We start from the raw sequence: 18,646 nt of genomic DNA, 5'->3' as shown, positions 1-18,646 counted from the left end.
TTTACAGCTTGATTAGTTAATCATTCTGACAACGATCGTGAGCAGAGCACCAATTAACCTTTTCTTTAATTTCTCCAGATTTTTCTTTCGATCGTGTGAATGCATGTATACGTCCGTGGGTTCGTCAACAATGACGCATTATATTCATCGATCGAGGTAGCTAGATGCATGATTTAGCAGCCAGCGCTTTTAATTAGTTTAGTTTAGGCGACGTCAGAAATATATTCTCAGCTAAGCTTAGCCACTGGGTCAGCATCGATCTATCATTATCAGTTGCATAGTGCGTACATTTCTTCTCATCTAGAAGGAATCGTATCATCCCAAACGTTGCATAGCATTGCAAGTAAGTATATATGCCCTGATCGATCATTTTAGACAAAAGGCGTAGGGGCGATTAATAAATATGTCCTCGTATTCCAGAATTTAAATATCAGAAACATTGGTGCATATGTTCAAGAGAGTAATTTAGCTGCTCCCTCCATTCGAAAATTAAAGGCCAGGCCGGTCGTCCCTAAATCTGAAATTTTCAGAAATATAAGGACACCTACTCTGTGCTATATGTTGCACATCATGTCGATCTTCCACAAAAAAACTTCTCATGACTCGGATTTAATTGTTCGTTGATGCATGCATGCGTAACTTAATTAATCCTTGTTACCCGCAAAAAAAACTTAATCACTCCTTCTTACAAGACGAATTCCTTGGATTTCATCGGCGAAACCAGAAAAAAGAGAGTAATTTTCACACGCTTTATTCACGATTTTTCTTTGATTCTTGTGAACCTCCAAATTGGTCTTGCATATTTTTTGGACCGAAGAAGTAGCTTTTGTGGGCAGATCTTTTTATTTTAAGGCGAGACTACATGTAGGCTGCATGTGGCACACCGTGTAACAATTCCTTCAGGAACAAGCAAGCAGTTTGTATATCTGCCTGTTCGATCCTACACTCTACGTACTACAGGCATGCAAGTCCTAGTCTACTATTTATGGTCCTAAAAGCAACAATAATGCTGCTGTACACACGACCGAATCTATCAGACCGACTTAAGTACCAAAGTTGCATCATCCTTCTGTTGCAGCAAACTAAGTGGGTGGCATATGCACGACCAATTGCTACAGCGCCACTCAACAGTAGTACTAACATATCACTGTTATGCTTTAGCAAATGCAAGTTAGTTATGAAAAGACTGTACCTAGTGTGAGCTTGCCCAACATATATTCGAATTAAAAAAAAATAGTCAGTGAGCTATGTATATTGGACAGAGGCATGCATGTGCAGCTCCAAAGTAAAGCCTAGCTAGCTAGATTAATTTAATTTACTCCCCATTTACTCCCCGTCCTAAAATAAGTAAGTGACGTGAAATTGTATAAATTTTTATATAAATCCACGTCACTTATTTTAAAACGGAGCAAATATATCGGACCTGCAGTTGCATGGTGACTTGGTGAGCATGCAGCCACATGGAGGTGCCTCAAGATTTGTGGGAAAAGGCAGGCAGGCAGGCATGAACAACTTTCATTAATTTGGTGACTTTTTACAAGATCTAAAGAATTTGCTGTAGGATGATAGGAGGGATCCAAGTTACTTGTTTGGTTAGGCAGGGGTATGCCAGGTGTCTAACAAGCAACAGTTAGTTTTCTATAGGTAGCATGCATGCATCTTCTTTCATGCATCTTTTCGCCATCCTTCACTGTCTTAGCTTGATGACTTTGTCCATATATTTGCATGGGTCAGCTTTTGTAGTACGCATGGCAGAAGCCCCATGATTTCAATTTATTTCGAAATGGATGTTTTTTTATAGTTTGCGAAAGAAAAATCACAGAAGACTTGAACAGCTTGAAATGTTTGATTACTCCATAGGAGTGTATATTTTTTTATAGCGGAAGTGCCCAATTGTTAATACGGGTACATACGGTCTTTTGCGGACAGATGGAGTAACTAATAAGCTAGCTAGCTTAGAGATGGAATTGAAGCTATATGTATTGATTTTTCTTGCAGGCTAAGGTGCTTAGATGTGTGGAGCAGAGCAGAGGCCGTGGGAGATCATTGATGCATGTAGCTTAGGTGTTAGCAATCAACTCTTTAAATCGATCAAAAAGCTCAACTGAATCATAGAAAGAGAGAACAAAAGAGCCGAGAGGCACATGCACATGGCAGTGCAGAAAAAGAAGATGGCTTAAGGAAATTGACAGTAGATCGAGGCTCTGTCTTGTACTCTTGTGGGCCCTTGACAAGGCTGAATTGGTGTATGGTCCCTAGAAATAGCAACTTGCAATTTCACTGATATATCATAGAAATTTAATATAATTGCAATTTTATTAAAACATAATTGCTATATCGTCAAAGCAGGTGTAGTGAATGCCACGTGGCAGCGTTACGATATGTTGGACCGGAGCCGGTAAAGACAAGGAGCAGCATCCATTTACTCGGGAGTATATATGCTGAGAATCAGAGTATAATCCATTATTACAGAAAAAAAAGAAGAGGAGGAAAGTTGGAACAAATTCCTCCACGATCAGGGCTTCATCAGGAGCGCGCGACATCTAGAGTAGGACGTATCTTCTTTTTTATATATAAACATGCATGGAAAAGCTGAAACTACTCACGAGCACTCTGCTCCAGTTATCTCAGACGTTCATCGGGCGTGAGTGCACGAAACGGCAGCGGTAGTCTTGATAACGCGTTCGTACACTCCTTGCTTGGGAGCAGTGGCTGAATAGTGCTTCCACTGTACCGATCCCATCATATGTACCATCAGGTGTTATTTCTTGCACGATGTTTTTCCTGTGTCCGATCCCATCATATTGCTAGGAGTAGGGAGGCATATACATACGTATATCTTTAGTATGTTGTCGCTCCGTTTCAAAATATCAACATCTACGTTATCAAATTAGGATCATTAGATCAATTGTGAAATATATTTTTTTGAGAGTACAGAGAGAAAACATATATTCTTCAGAGAGAATGAATATATATAGTTAGAAAACATATATTCTTTGGGGAGACTGGATATATATATAGAGAGAGAAACATAGAACGAAAACACATATTCTTGAGAGAAAATGAATATATATATAGAGAGAGAAAACACATATTTTTTGAGAGAGGAACCAATGTTTTGTGTTTGTCGGCAAAACAATGTACCCACTCCGATTCTAAATTTTTGGCTCAAATTTGTCCCAGATATGAATGTATCTATTCTTAAAAGTGTCTAAATACATGTAATATTTCGACAACAAATTTAGGATCGGAGGGATATCGTCTGGTTTCCTGCACACGAACAGCATCTGAAAGCTAATCGTATAATATAACTGTTGCATACATGCACACAAACTGCAGTTTTTGCCGATCGAACAGTAAGATTTCCCTAGCCATGTACTGTGCTAACGGGGACGCCGTTTGACTCCATCAGCAGAGTCACCTGCTGTCGTCAGCTCAAACCATCGGACGGACGGCTGCAAGTTCTTCGGATGGCTACGATTACTGGAGCAGAAAAGCCTCTCTCGAACATGCATATGTATTGTGAGAAACATCAAGGAAATCTCAATTTGATGAAACAAACACAGAGATCAGAGATGGGCAGAGCATTGAGGAAAACTGGTTTTACAGGTGGTCGATCGCGTGCCGCTTGATTAATTATCCAAACGATGAACAGAGGAGCTAGTAGGAAGTAGTAAACCAGCTGCCAAGCTCAAGTGAAAGATGGAGCCATACAATAAGCACAATGAAGAACAGACGTCCATGAAACAGGAAATTAGCCAGGGCAATAAACCAGCCAAGCTGAAGTTGATTAACGCAGGTTATCGCAGCACCCAACAAAGCCGCCCCTCCTGCCCTTCCGGGCGCCGGCGGCGGAAGTAGATCTCTTGGTGCTGCTCTTCGTCTTCGCGGTGGCAGCACGGGCTGCGCCGTCGTCGAGAGTCTTCGTCAGCAGCGGCGCGGCGGCAGCCTCGCAGTCGCAGTCGCAGTCGTCGCCGGTGGTGCGGAGGTCGACGCAGGCGCACCGCTCCAGCGACGCGAAGAAGGCGGCCGCGATCCCGCCGCCGACGAGCCCCGCCGCGCGCCGCCCGCACCCCTGCTTCTGCCCGAATCCGGCGGCGGCCGGCGCCGGAGCCTGATAGACCTGCCGCGTGCTCTGCTGCTCTCCGCGGCCGCAGCCGAAGCGCGGCGTAGAGCCGGCGTGGGGTGGCATATCGTAGCTAAGCTAGCTTAGTGTGATTTTTCCTGTCCTAGCTTAATGGATTCTTTGATTGCGCGCCATTATATGGAGTACCAGTGAGTGGGTGACTGCGAGAGATGGTGCTATTCCTGGCGCCAACCAGAGGCTAAAGGTTAATTCGATCACTGTATTGTTATTCTTTCTTGTGGCTGGCATCTTCACCGAATTATGAGGGTTAAATTATACCTACATAGCGGAAATGATTTTTGGGAAGAATCTATCCACCATAAAACAATTGATGACAGAAAATGTAACCTAAAATGGCTTGATGGCACCCACCATATGAAGGATGAATCCGACAACACGTAGCAAATATGATTACAATGGAGGGACAAGAATGTGAGTCTTGAAAGATACTGATATACAATCAGGAAACCACAAAATTTCCACTCTCGTTGTCAGTTTCAATTGTTCATCATCATGACAGTACAGCAGCTACTAGAACTTAAGGCACCAAAAGTGATCTTCTTCGGTTCACATGTCATCGACTTCAGATTCTTCCTCGTCAGTCTCCTTGTCATCGGTTTCCATGGCGTCGTCGACTTCAGACTCTTCCTCATCAGTGTCCTTGTCCTCGTACACAATCGGCGCGGTTTCCTCTTCTTCGCCAGGTTCGTCATCGCAGATCTGGAATACACACACACACACACAGACATGAATTACGCGGTTGGCAATGCTGAGAGTGGTCTGGCTTTCCGGTTGTTGGGAACTTACCTCGCTGAAATGGTAATCTAGACACGTGGAAACTTCAAGGGCTGATGCGAAGGTCGACGTCCTTGCATCGATCAGCTGAAAAAATAGATGCACCGATTAACATTGTTGTCCAAAAGTACTTAATATCGTATCACAACAGTTGAAATTTGATATAAACACTCACATGATAGAGTGAGTTTAGCAGCAGCAGAGAAGATTCCTGGGATACTATGCTGCTCATGTGTCGACTAAGCAAAGCTTGTAGCCATGGGAGCAGACAAACCATTACTGAACCCCTGCCGACGCGAAAAACAAGAGCCAAAAGAATCAGTTATGACTATATGAGACTTGTATGTCAAAACATGACGTGCAGAAACATTTTTTGAGACTTTGGCTAAACCATGGTAACCTAGTCAAGCATGTAGGCAAACAAAATGAATTGAAGCTTTCTGTTTTCATGTCGACCAACTTGCACCACATAACATGCCACAGTTTCTGTGCTGACTTGAAAAGAAAAAAAGAACTCTAAAAGCACTGCCCTACCTAGATTGCATTAGCAATATCAAGGACTTGAGAAGCTTCATGGCATCTGCTGGAGAAAGAAGCGATATTGACTTCCTGATGACCTGGATGTGAGCCAACATTGAATTTCAAACTATCAGATTTGATGACCTCATTGCATCAAGAATCAATGACAGAAAGAATTCCAGAATGTTAGTAGTACATAGTATCTAACAGCTTTCAGTGCAAATAGGTGAGTAATTGGTTAAGCAAAGAACAGTGCTGGAGTCTGGACATAGATCACTCTCACTTAATCAGCACGAAATCTGATCGAGCCGAAGCTTGAACTAATTATCTTTCTGAATGTTTGACTAAAGCAAGTGCAATTGGCCATGACAAAAAAAAATTAGATAAAAGGCTTTTCGCCCAGTTCCATTTCATCCGAAACGAAACAACATTTGTCAGTTAAGCTCCAAACTTACAAGAACCCACGTGCTGCATGCATAAAACAGCTCTAACGAGTGGAGTCTCGAAACAACTTCAGAAAACGAAAACAGCAGAACTACAGTCTACAGATAATGCTTGCCGGAAGCTCTTTTCAAGTTGCCAAATTCTACGAGAATTTCTAATCAGGGCAAAAACATACCTCCCTGACTAAGAAATAATGACCATGTTGAACACCGAACAGAACATATGGACTTTAAATTGTGTGATGCAGATGTGACAAAGCTTGAGTGAGCCCAATGACGGGGTACAGCAAATTTGCAACATTGCATCCCATGAACAAAACTGTAACCTTTGCATTCATAGATATCAAGGCATTACACAAAAATCACCTACACAGAATTAAAAAAAAAGTGAAACTAAAAAGGAAAATCAGACCTTGTCATCTCTGTTGTTGAGGCAACTCAGCAGCGAGGCGCGGTCATCAGCCGTCAGAGCTTGCTTGAGCAAGACGTGGACTGAATCCGCGCTGGGGGGCACCGCCATCGCCGCGGAGACAGACTTCTCCTCCGCAGCGCCGCCTGCCGTCTCGGCGGGCAGATTCAGAGCCGCGAGCTTTTCCTCCATGGTCGGCTCGTCGAGATTGTACTCCGGATTAACGGTGTCTAGACGACAATGAAGAAAGATGATCATCAGAGAGAAGCTGACGAGTCGGCCAGTTGGTCACCACAGAGCTACTAGGAAGCAGAAGGCGTTGGGGGATGGATGGACGGGTTGTTTGTTACCTGATGGGAGGGGAGCGTCCTCGGCAGGACGCCGGCGGCGGCGCGACCGCGATTGATCCGTGGCCAGCATCTTCCGGTTGGTGGCGAGGGGAGGAGGCGGCGGCGGCTGAGGGATGGAGGAAGAGAAGAAGAGCGAAAGCGGCGGCGGAGCCGGGGGGAGAAGGAAGACTCTGGGTGGAAGAAGCGTCGCGCTGCTGGGCTAAAGAGCTAAGCTGAGCTTTGGCCCAGCCCAGCCCATGTTTTTTTTTTACGTTTTTATTTCACAGGATTAAATTTGCTCAAGAAGAATTCACGGGATTAAAAAAACAAACCGAAAAACAAATACCTTCCTTCCCTAAAAAAAAAGAATTCCCCTGTTCTCAGAAATTAAAAAACCGAATGCCCTAAAAATTGGCCTGACTCTCTTATCTAAAAAGATGGACCTTTTTTTCCCGTTCAATTATTTCTCTATTTTTTATTACTTAACTTAAGAATTTCAAAAAAATTATATTCTAATGGATTTTATTCTTCTTCTTCGGTCGACCCAGACATAGACGGTCGACCCAAGTGGATATACGCTATAAAATATATTCCGTAGCGAGTGTAGTTCAATGGTAAACCATCTCCTTGCCAAGGAGAAGATACGGGTTCGATTCCCGCCGCTCGCCCGCTTACTTTAGTCAAGTACTATGAGAAAAAATTTAGTCTAGTTGAATGTTTAACTACTTAGAAAATATGATATTTCTTTCATTTGAGGAAATTGAGGGAAATAAAGCAGAGCAGCAAGAATATCAATGTCTTTTTTTTTCTTTTTGTCAATCTGGATGGACGATACGACGACTCCGTGCAAATTAAATTAATTCCAAGCATTTGTGATTGTAAACGCTCTCCTGACAGCCCTGAAAACATGCATATCACCGCTATCTGCGCTATGCCAAACATTTTAGCAGAAAATTCATCACTCCAAACAAGATATTTCATCTCTCCCAGGAGCCAAGTTTAATCCATCATCATCCAAAGTGACAGTGGAATTGTTTTAGCATGCACCAAAGTCACCCAGAAAACAAACAGACATGCTAAAAAAAACTGCCAGTAACCAACTGCTGATTCTAGTCCTAGGCTCCCACCAAGATGGCACCACGAGCCATTGTATCAAAGTTTAACATCTGCTACTACAAAAATGACAGCCAGCTACTTGTTCCAAAACCTGTCTGATAGCATAATTTAAGCCATTCCGGAAACACAGAAAAGAAAGATCTTCAGGTTTCCGCGGTGTTGCTGACTTGTGCAGGCATCACTTTCTTCTGCTTCAATTCCATGGCCTCCCTGTAAGCGAGTCGATCAGGACATCAAACATAATAATCGGCTCGAATAATAAGGTAATTACTAATTATCCTTATGATCTATCCGTAGTACTTCGTACATATATGCATTTCTGTCACTTGGAGGAAAGTAATTAACGGTAGAGAATGGTGGATCACTCACCAGAACAATTTGTCCATCTCATCGTTTTCGGGGTCTAGCTCCAGACCGCTTGACAGCTCCTCGCAGGCTTTCTCATACTCCTGAGGGTACAGTTTTAAGTGTGCCGACAGGCTAATGAGACGACAGATGAAAATAAAGACCAGCAGCGAAATGCAAATGATCGTGATATCGCTTGTGCACCTTTAGCAGCACCAGAGCTTCTGCCCGGCAATGGTGTGCCTCCGCCGAGCCCCGCCACGATCTTTTGCATATGGTTGCATCTTCTAAGGCCTTTTGTCCATCGCCTAAGCGAAGCCAGCAACGACTCCTTTTCACGAGCATTTGACAGTCAGAAGGATCAACCCTCAGTGCCTGCGACGAACAAAACAGTTTCAACATACTGTTGCTGCCACATTCCATTGGAGAAATGCTGCTAAAATTTGTTATGTTCTACTATAAGGTAAAATTGTGTTTATAATAAAATTCCAGATTCCTTCAAACGAAAAGGAAACTGCAAATGGAGCATCACTTTCCCATCAAGTATGATAATGGAAGACACATGAACCCAGATGAATAGTCCCTCAACTTCCTACTGAATCATTAAAATCGCTACTCAACATAGCAGTGTTCTATCCTACAGTTATCTAAGGCCTGTGCAAGAGTACAGGAACTCCATAGCATTTTTTGCATTGCAAGTTCTATAGTACTTGTCCTGTAAAACAGGATATTTGCTGATTTTGCAGTTCATACTTCAAAGATTAAGCTACATCCAAAGAGATGATGATACTAGTCAATCAACAGATTAATTTTCTAAATGGTAGATGGACACAAGTTACACAATAATGTACCTCTGTGTAGAACAATGATGCATTTGTGTAATCCTGCCTATCAAATGCTTCATCCCCTTGTTGTTTCAAGTCAGACGTCTTCTTCTTAAAAACAGCATCATCCTGAGCAACTTACACTAACTTTAGTCATACATTCAAAATTATGATGTGTGCAGCAATAATATAATAAGTGGCAGAGGATTTGTGCTAAAGTTAAGGAGGGTAACAGACACTTTTTTTTTTTCAATTAACAGAGTTGCTAAAAAATTGCATAAGGAAGGGAGTGGGACATTACTGTTCGGGAATCAGCATTTGTTTCTGCTAATAACATACCTTTAGCTGTATTCTCTCCAGTTTGGCATGATTAATTATCCCATCAACAGTCCAGTCTGACACATTTGGAATTGGGGAGGTGAAAGCAAATAGAAGCTCAACGTCTTCCCTTCTACCATACACAGCAGCTAACTCTATTGGTCGCCGACCACACTGTCAAGCAAAAGAAGACAGCTTACAGAGCAGTTCTGAAGATAAAAATAAAGAGGATGATTCCTTGCTAATCTGAGAATTACTATGCTCACCAAAGGGACATCACAAAATGATGTATTACCACCACAAATAGAACGGAGAATTACTATGCTCACCAAAGTCTAGAATGCAGCTCGTACTTCTTGTTTCTATCATGAACCTATTTTAATTTGGTACCATCAAGGCCTTAACCCTTAAGATAAGCAAAGATAGTTCCCTTTTCATATAGACTTGTACCGCCTTTTTTCAGAAACTACACGATGTTATGCTAGTACAATCATGCCACACCAGTGTCGCATATTGTTAGTACCAAGACTCTTGTTGCTACAAAGTTAAGCACCTCACAATGGTGTTGTGAAAAACAAGAGGGAAGGTTACCTCATCAGGACAATTTGGGTTTGCACCAGCCTCCAACAAGCACTTGATAGCTTCAGTTAAGCCTTCGGTTGCAGCTTTTGCCAGATAATTATTAGCATCATTCACATTAGCTCCTGCCTACCAAATGTATATGTAAAATACAAGATAGATGGTCAGTACATATATGACCAAACGTATCATCAGTAGTTAATTAGAGAAGTAACGCAGATTAGCAGATAATTCCATACCTGAACCAATAGCTTCACACAAGGTGTGGAAGCAGCTATTAGTGCAGCTTCTAGAGGTGTCACTAGATAAGAAGGAACAACCTTGTTGGGCTGGAATAAACAAGAACTATTAGAAACACTTTCATGCCAAAACAATGACACTTCCCTGAGAGAAATCTTTTAGACCATAGCATGTAAATATAATAGTTCCATGGCCCAAACTACTATTTAGCAGCTATCTGTTGATGTGTGGACTGCTGATTACCGATAGCGTGGACTAGCTCACACACCAACAGCTGCTAGAAATGAGAATATACAGATATTGAGATATAACATAAGCTAAGTCATGCTGCATTAACAGAAAAAAAAAGGTATAAGCACAGTACGTTTGCATGGTGCTCCAACAAAACCTCCACAGTACTCTCATGTCCTTTAAGAGCAGCAAAATGCAGTGGTGTCCCTGATTCTGAATTGCCATCAACGTGAGCTCCTCTAGAAAGCAGAAATCTCACTATTACGGACTTCCCTGGTAAAGCATATGGAAAACTGAATGTCACAATAACATAGGAACAAACCATCTTTGGCCAACCAAATGCAGTTTTACAATTGAAGAAAATGTAGGGGCAACAAAAGGTTGTCATGAACAAGTTTCAATAGCTATGATAAAATAGCACAAGGTAGCATTTGTGGCTGAACATGTTTCAAAGTCTAGAAAAATTTCATGTGAATAAGTTTCAATAGCTAGGATAAGTAGCATTTTTGGGCATGTGTGCGATATGTTTAACATTTTCTCGGGATAATCGATATGAACAGGCTGATGGACATTTTAAGTGCATACATTAGGCTATGATTTGGTCTATAGCAAAGTTGTCACCACTTACAGAAAGAGCACAAACAGCGCAACCGGTTACTAGTGTCCAAATTTATCTGCAAATTCTACAGGCTCCCAGACATAATGTTTCTCAAAGAGAATTCTACAGGAAGCGAACGCAATTATGTAAAAAAATCCTAGGACATAAGTACAAGCAGAAATTCTGATGGTACACAAAGTAATAATCATGATAAGATCCTAAGGACACACCACAGACAGCATAACAATCAATCAATGCAACTAGTGAAAAAAAAAACAGATTATTTCCTCCAAAAAAAAGAAAAAGATCCAGAAGACAACCAATTAAAATGTAACAATGCCATTATTTCCTCCCCAAATTTGTAGCTTGTAGTACCTTTTTTTGCAGCTCTATGAAGAGCAGTAACGTTTTCATCCCCTTCCATGTGGAGATCAGCACCATGATCAAGAAGGTACCTCACGGCAGGCAGGTTCCCACCGGACACGGCATGCTCCAGGGGCGTCTTCTTAGCTAGTAGTATATCGTACAAAATTAGCCATACAAAGCAGAGCACCTCATAATTAATCATGCTTGATTAACCCCCCGGTTAAATTGAAGGAAATTAAGCTGTCTACGGAGAAGATGGAGGAGGAATTGAAGGGGGAGGACGACATTAGTCATCAGTTAGTAGTTACCTGCGGATGCGTCCCACATGTTGACGTCCATCTTGACCACCTCGACCAGGTAGCGGTAGACGGCGAGGTTGCCGCCGCCGCCGGCAGCGTGGAGCGCGTTCAGGCCGCGGTAGCTGGTGGTGGCCACCGTTGCCTCGACCCCCCTCCTCCCGCGGTCGTCCAGGCTCCTCGCGATCTCTGCGGTTATTATATGGAGGAGCACTTGAGACTCGTAGTACACACCAAGACGAGAAAGGCATGCCTGTGCAGAAATCACGAAGAAGAACGAAAGCACAAAGGGCCCAAATTGGCCCCGATCGACCTCCAAGAACAAAGACCTGCGGGGAAGCGAACCAAAAAGGGCAACTTTTTCTCTCGACCGCGATGGAGTGAGATGGTGTTGGCGTTAATTACCCTTGAGGCGGCGGACGTTGCCGCGGTAGGCGGCCACGAGGAAGGACGCCTCCGGGGGCCAGTTGTCCTCGGCTGCGCAGACAAACCATGGATGGATCGATCATCAGTAGCACTGGATGGCGGAGGAAGAAGAGGGGTTTGGACGCACGACAGAGAGGGGCTGCTCTCGCGACGTTAATTACCTTTGCCGTGAAGCTGCTCGAACACGTGGGGCAGCGGGAACTCGATGCCCATCATGGTCGCTCCGGCGCTCCGGCGTCGGCGGGTGGTGGCGGTGGCTAGGGTTTCTCCGAGGAGCAGAGGGAAGTGTGTGAACTGTGGAAGAAGATGGAGAAGCGGAGAGCTCGAAGCGGCAGCAGAAGGGAGACAAAGGCGGGAAGAGAAGGGACGAGATGGTAGTGGGGGGCGCTCTGCTCTGCTGCTTGGCAGAGGAAGAAGCAATGGGAGGTCGACACGCGTCCCATCCGCTCTGACATGCCAGCCCCAAGACCCGGCTTGCCTTTTTTTTTTTGACTCTCCGGTAGAGAAGCCTTTGGGTGCCACCGTTTGAATTTGTTTGAATTTCAAGATTCGATTTTTCGCAACTAATAAAGCATATAGAGGTTATGTATGCCCTGATAATATTAGAGAGAGGCAGAGAGAGTGTGGATGTCTTTAAAATTGTAATGAGAAATTAAAACGGTGGTTAAGTATTATAGCAAAAGCGGATGTAGCTCAAATGGTAGAGCGCTCACTTTGCATGCGAGAGGCACTGGGTTCGATCCCCGCATCTCCATTTTCTATTTTAGTTTCTTTTTTACTTTCTCCAGTTCATATTAATTGTCTCAAATTTTTTCGAATATGGATGTACCTATGTCAAAAAGACGTCTAAATACATGTAAAATTCCGACATAATATGGATCGGAGAGAATAGATTAGTCTGCAATAACCTTAAAGATGATTGATGGCCCGTTAAACAACTTTTTTTAGAGCGCCCGTTCAACAACTGAAACTAACTTAGTAGCCCATATGGACGCAGGCCCGTAATGAGAAATCTAGTGTTCGTTTTCTATTATCGGCCTATCACAAGCCACTTTGCTTTGGGCTACCAACAAGGAAAAATGAAAAGGGATGATGCACCGGTGCATTTTAGAAAAAAAAACAAGGCCTTAACAACAATTCAGATGAACGGCTGATTTGTTCTAGCATTACAGTTCCAGTGGGGAACTTCGGCAAGAAAGTTACGGCTAGACGGTTGGTTAAAAAAAGTTTACATCTACACGAACCCATAAATGTTTTTTTTTGGAAGATGTAAATGGTCTGAACCGCGTGAAGCTAAAGGGAGGCGCATAGATATTAGCGTCATCGGCAAGGTTCTTGGTGATTAAGTTGGTATCAAATCCATGCTTCGTCGTACATAGTTCATGTATTATATTTTTTCGTGATTTTGATCTTTTTCCTTGATACTCGACGGTCCGACCATAACATGTATCAACATGGGCGACATTTATCACCAACGAGAGGCGATCTTTAGTTTCCAGAGTATGAATCATGAAATGGCGGTGTACGAAAGCATACGCATTGAATTCATCGTGTATTTGTGTTGCATCCCTCGGAGAAAATGTATTTGTACTTGTACGTACATACTTTAGGGACAAGATATATTTATGGTCAACAATTCTGTTCCTTCTCCATAAGAGGATGGTCGAGTTTGTTGACCGGCAACCATGCATGGGACGACGACGTTACCTACATGGAAATTCGACGCCTATTGTCTATAGCTAGGATCGATGTGGCTGCTACACCCCTATTTGCTAAAGTGACCAGACTTTGTATACATGCGACACACCATATTCAAACACTTCACTGTCTGAACCGGCCCACACGTACGTACAGGCGGGTCGGTCGTATATGTCAGTCAGTCCTCTCAAGCCGCCATGCAAGACCATGTTAGAGCATCTCTAAAAATTTGCACGTCAGCATCTATTTTACCAAGTTTCCAATAGAGAGATGATATAGTACTTGCTTTGGGCTCCTTTTATTCAAAGGATTTTCATAGGGATTTTGGAGGATTTGAATCCTTAGAATCTTTTTTTATATGAGTTGTTTGATTTATAGGATTGAATCCCATGAAAAAATTTCCTAAGGATTTGATTGCACTACATTTCATAGGAATTTTTCCATCCACTCCAACCTCTTTTTCAAATTCCTTTGTTTTTCCTGTGCTCAATCAAACAAACATTGGTCTAACCACAATCCTGCAGGTTTCGAATAGCCATGACATTGCAATCCTACGGCTTTCATATTCCTGTATTTTTCCTATCCTCCGAATCAAAGAGGCCCTAAGTGAATTTCTATTATATGTATCTATATGCTTTTTAAACATACATACATTCATATTTGGACAAATTTGAGTCACTTAATATGAAAGGGAGAGAGTATAAGCTTTGCTCTCTCTCTCGTTCCATCTTTGAGTTCTAAAATGGGAAGGAGGGAGTACACTACTGTAAAAAATTTAGTTATTTCTCATATTTTATTATTTTTCTTCATGTCTTAAGTACTTCACATGACAAATTTTACCAACAACTACTGTAGATGTTCTTACCATGTGATATTCTCGTACTCTCACCAAATCAAACGAACAATTTGTTCATAGAGGTGATGTCGATCAAGGCAAGGATGGGCCATCGTATGGATTTGGGCTAAACTAGGGCTTTTCTCCTATGATATATGGCCCGTGGTGAAATCCCGAAGGCCCAACCTGTCTACCTTATAGCTACGCCATCCATGTGGCATTTGCGACCTTCCCTCAAAACAAAATGTGGCATTTGAGACCTGCAAAACACGTAGAGAAAACTAGGTGACCATTCCGAAAGAGTAACGACCAAGCGATTCCCCGTCCTCCTCAACGACATTGACGAGATCTCCACCAACGAGGTGGACAAGGAGTCGGGAAAACATAGCGTACATAGTTGGCAATTAACACACCAAATTCAGGTCTAATGTCCTGACCGTTCCACCGCTGGAGTGGCAAGTAAAGAAGGAAAGAACACGTCGGATGGCTAGCTAGCCGAAACAAAAGAGAAGCGGCAGATGCAATCCGACGCGTGGGAGTTTCGTGAGACATCTAATAGCATCGTCGGTGCGGTGCCCTTACGTGACATGGCAAAAATTGCATAAGACTAATGCGAGGACCTAAATCAACATATATATTTTTCCTTCGAACGGCTAAAATAGCATATTTTTAGGCGCCTTTTTAAACAAGAACACTTTTTACTAGCATGGTAATTTGTTTGGAGAAGTTCACAAGGCCACGAAACAATACCTCTACACAGAAGAGAACAATCCTATACAGCAGTCCTGATCAAATTCCACTCTGTACAGACTCTACTGATTGATTACTTGATTAGCAGGTGTCAAATTTGTTCATGGCACTATGGCAGACTCTCTTACGGAGTATATAATTACATCCTGTTCTGTTGATACACTAAATTGCATAAGACTAGTGCGAGGACCTAAATCAACATATATATTTTTCCTTCAAACGGCTAAATTACAAGAGAGAAGGAGTGTTGTATTGGAGTATGTTTGCAGTTTTGCCCCCATGTCACTAAAACGTTGGCTGCCTGCAATCCTAAATACTCCGGCAGATTAAAAAAAAAAGTGCCTTTAATTACAAAGCAGAGCAGCTCCCCTGAGATCTACACCGGCGGCGGGCGGCGGGGCTATATGAGCGCGCCGTTGCCATGGTGGGCCACGTCGAGCCCTGACGACCCGGGCATGGGAAACGAGCACCATGGCGCCGCCGCGAACACCTGGGCCTCCTCGCCGGCGCCGCCGCCGGGAGCGGAGCGCAGGGCGACCGGCTGCGGCATCGGCGCCGGCACCATGGGCGGCTGAGCTTGGGGATGCCTTGGCGCGCCGGTGAGGCGCTGCACGAGGTCCCGGAACTCCCTGGGCTCGACGCGGTACACCCTGGGCGGCGCCGGCGCCGGGGAAGACGAAGAGGAGGAAGCAGCGGCGCGCCAGGGCTTGGCGGGCGGCTTCTGCACGGCCCTCAGCGCCGCCTCCGCCGCCACCGGCCTCCGGCTCATCGCCGCTGTCGATTCCCCGCCGTGATGCAGCAGCTGGTGGTCCATTGCTCAAATTAATCTGAGCTCTGTAACTGAGTAATTTCCACTAGAGTATATCTCTCGCGCGCGCAAAGGCGAAGTCTTTGAGGAGGAAGAAGGTAAGACGAGAAACAGAGGAAGCAGAGCAAAGGAGCTGAGGCAAATAGAAGAGTATTTATAGGGGAAGGGTAGGGGGTGGCGACAGTGGAGATGCATCTAGAAGAAGTGTTGGAAGAAGAAGGTGGTCATGGTGGCGGCTTGGGGCAGGCCACACGTGGAACGGAATTTGAGGCGGGCGGTCAATCGCGGCGGCGCCGCTCCTAATTAAACCGACCGCCGCCACCAACAACGGCAGATCTCTGGCTCGCTCTCGCCGTGGCTTCTTGGATGCATCGAGCACCACCTGGACCTTGGATGCATCACCCATGGCTTATCCAGCCATTGCATCGTCATCGCCCCCTCTCGTCTCCATCCCAACCACAAAGGAACCCCTTCTTGTTCCTATCTGCAACCAACGAGGTCTTAATAATCAAATCAAAGCAAAACTATAGTACCATCAGCTTCCCTGAAATTGACACCCACGCTAGCTCGCGTCTCTGCGAATCTTTGACGTCTGCCGCCTGGTTATTTTATTTTTGCGCACTCCAAGTGTTACTAGTAAATTGATCAATCATAGCATAGGATTATAATCATTTCGTATTCCATTTCGAATGTCAACCAATTCATTAAGCAGAGGCTAGAAAGAAGATCAGTGAAGTCGTCGGCGGGCGTCCACCTCCTTCTGACAGTCAAGCCTCCTCGACATGCCGATTTGAATGTTTGACTCCAGCGTTCTCTTCTTCTAATTGAAAAGGCGGTACAGGCCCGTCAAAAAACAATATGATGAAGGAAAAAAAAATGTTGACCTCTTTTTTCTGAGGGTATGAGAAAAAAACAGAGCTGGCTGGGCCTTAATTAGCCGGTGCATAACGGGCCAGGCCAACAAGACACATATGGCCCAATCAATAATTCCAGGCTTATCGAACACGCCTTTGAAAAGATTTGCGGATAGTTGTAGCCCAATAAATCGCTTTGCTGGCATCTAAAAACAAAACAAATTCAGCATGAGTTGTGGTCTCGACGGTTTTACACTATTTATTTGCATATTTTATTTTTGATTTTCAGCTTAAAATTTTGCACGCTTAAAGAGCATAAGACTTGCAACATAAGACATTTTTGTAGAAATTTAGAGTTTGCACACTTTGCACGGAATAGGATCTATATATGAAGATAAATATCACGCCGGATTTAATAAAAAATAATTTAGAATTTGTAGATGTTGGTATAAAAAAGTATAATATGAAGATATATATCATGTCAGATATAATGAAATTAACTTAGAGTTATAAATGTTGAAGGTATATATTTTATCAAAAAATGTTGAAGGTATATATATATATATATATATATATATATATATATATCACAATACATTTAATATAACCAATTTAGAGTTATAGATGTTGAAGATATATTTCACGACGGATTTAATAAAACTTATTTAAAGTTATAGATGTTAGTAGATTTTTGTTATGAAACTATTTTTTTTAAAAGGACTAATTTATAGTTATAAATGTCGATTAATTTTACTCACGCCTAGGATTTTCTGTATCAAATACGTATCACTAGATCTATGACGCTGTACATGGGCCTTGTATGGACAATAGTTTCGTGGTCAAACTTCGAAGAAAACAATCTTTCATCATCGCTAACACATATTTTTCACCCAAGAAAAAATCCGAGTCGATGTCATGTTCTACCACGTTTGATTTTCCACGAAAATAAGCCCTTAACATGTGTACGTATTTAGCAGTGCTACTATGAACTGATCAGTGGTCAAAGTACGGGGGATCATATCGATATCCATATGAGCTTTGGGGTCGATCGTCCTTGGATTTTTCTGTGGAAAATCCATACATACGCCAAGGACCCAAGGTCCGTACGTACTGTTCCAATATACTGTTTTGCTACATGGCTATAGCCGATCTCAGTCATATTATCTACTATATCTCGCACGTGTTTGTTTTGTGTAGTTTGTACTGCTCATTTGTTCTAGACATGGAATAATTGTCAGCGCTTTGCTGACTACATCTTTAAAAATCTTCAGGAAGATTCCTTACATTGATCCATTCATTCATTCAACAAACACACGCGCCGTATACACGTACACACGGACGGATACAGTATAGCTGCTGCTGTATACGCAACGTGTTTCGTATAAGCTTGGATATGATTTCGTCAGGCACAGCCGTTCTGGGAAAGATTAGCAAGTGTATCCTATTCCTATCTTGCTTATAAAAAGAAGTTGAGAATTTATTTAGCGAAATCAAGCCTTTATTCTCCATCATTATCAGTTCTGCACGCACTTTGCCTTTGACATCTGCACCCCGTGATCTCTCCAGAAAATGGACGATGGATCTGGCTGTCTCTGTCTCTAATCTGCACTGTGAGGGCCCATCACTGAGAAGAACAGCAACAAAATCAGGCTTTGTGACACCTGAAAACCAAAAAACTGATAACTGAAGCTCTGGAAGCGTCTGCCTTTTGTATAGTTCCTCTTCTGTTTGGCGTTTGGCA

The 18,646-nt window shown here is 43.1% G+C and overlaps 4 protein-coding genes across 4 annotated transcripts; all 4 read right to left on the bottom strand.

Moving 5' to 3' along the window:
* Positions 1-3,523: 3,523 nt before the first annotated feature.
* LOC104584345 lies at positions 3,524-4,337 on the bottom strand. The gene has a single exon (XM_010238670.3). It carries the CDS (start codon positions 4,190-4,192, stop codon positions 3,791-3,793), a length of 402 nt encoding a protein of 133 aa, XP_010236972.1. The 5' UTR covers positions 4,193-4,337; the 3' UTR covers positions 3,524-3,790.
* A 133-nt stretch (positions 4,338-4,470) lies between these two features.
* On the bottom strand, positions 4,471-6,832 carry LOC100837506 (U3 small nucleolar RNA-associated protein 5). Its single transcript, XM_003575779.3, has 6 exons — positions 6,643-6,832; positions 6,296-6,522; positions 5,456-5,538; positions 5,097-5,208; positions 4,934-5,008; positions 4,471-4,846 (listed from the first exon to the last, which is right to left on the bottom strand). Exons 1-6 carry the CDS (start codon positions 6,710-6,712, stop codon positions 4,694-4,696), a joined length of 720 nt encoding a protein of 239 aa, XP_003575827.1. The 5' UTR covers positions 6,713-6,832; the 3' UTR covers positions 4,471-4,693.
* Positions 6,833-7,606: 774 nt separating this feature from the next.
* LOC100825666 (ankyrin repeat domain-containing protein 50) lies at positions 7,607-12,340 on the bottom strand. The gene is made up of 12 exons (XM_003579044.2): positions 12,122-12,340; positions 11,940-12,011; positions 11,547-11,723; positions 11,248-11,382; positions 10,408-10,547; positions 10,043-10,132; positions 9,816-9,932; positions 9,246-9,398; positions 8,934-9,035; positions 8,287-8,457; positions 8,107-8,186; positions 7,607-7,947 (listed from the first exon to the last, which is right to left on the bottom strand). The coding sequence occupies exons 1-12, from the start codon at positions 12,174-12,176 to the stop codon at positions 7,881-7,883; spliced, it is 1,359 nt and encodes a 452-aa protein (XP_003579092.1). The 5' UTR covers positions 12,177-12,340; the 3' UTR covers positions 7,607-7,880.
* Positions 12,341-15,297: 2,957 nt separating this feature from the next.
* LOC100832884 lies at positions 15,298-16,601 on the bottom strand. Its single transcript, XM_010238668.3, has one exon. The coding sequence runs from the start codon at positions 16,055-16,057 to the stop codon at positions 15,644-15,646; it is 414 nt and encodes a 137-aa protein (XP_010236970.1). The 5' UTR covers positions 16,058-16,601; the 3' UTR covers positions 15,298-15,643.
* Positions 16,602-18,646: the final 2,045 nt, after the last annotated feature.

This window comes from Brachypodium distachyon, chromosome 4, assembly GCF_000005505.3.
Source record: "Brachypodium distachyon strain Bd21 chromosome 4, Brachypodium_distachyon_v3.0, whole genome shotgun sequence".
NCBI lineage: Eukaryota > Viridiplantae > Streptophyta > Magnoliopsida > Poales > Poaceae > Brachypodium > Brachypodium distachyon.
Note: the sequence above shows the minus strand (reverse complement) of the source record. Positions and strands in the feature narration are given on the sequence as shown.

Coding starts and splice junctions, on each gene's coding strand:
- LOC104584345 (XM_010238670.3), bottom strand. CDS start 4,192: ATGCCACCCCACGCCGGCTCTACGCCGCGCTTCGGCTGCGGCCGCGGA.
- LOC100837506 (XM_003575779.3), bottom strand. CDS start 6,712: ATGCTGGCCACGGATCAATCGCGGTCGCGCCGCCGCCGGCGTCCTGCC. Junction 5,209..5,455: donor ATATTGCTAATGCAATCTAG/GTAGGGCAGTGC, acceptor TCGCGTCGGCAG/GGGTTCAGTAATGGTTTGTC. Junction 4,847..4,933: donor TAGATTACCATTTCAGCGAG/GTAAGTTCCCAA, acceptor TGTGTATTCCAG/ATCTGCGATGACGAACCTGG.
- LOC100825666 (XM_003579044.2), bottom strand. CDS start 12,176: ATGATGGGCATCGAGTTCCCGCTGCCCCACGTGTTCGAGCAGCTTCAC. Junction 12,012..12,121: donor CGAGCAGCTTCACGGCAAAG/GTAATTAACGTC, acceptor TTGTCTGCGCAG/CCGAGGACAACTGGCCCCCG. Junction 10,548..11,247: donor TCATAGAGCTGCAAAAAAAG/GTACTACAAGCT, acceptor ATGCTTTACCAG/GGAAGTCCGTAATAGTGAGA.
- LOC100832884 (XM_010238668.3), bottom strand. CDS start 16,057: ATGGACCACCAGCTGCTGCATCACGGCGGGGAATCGACAGCGGCGATG.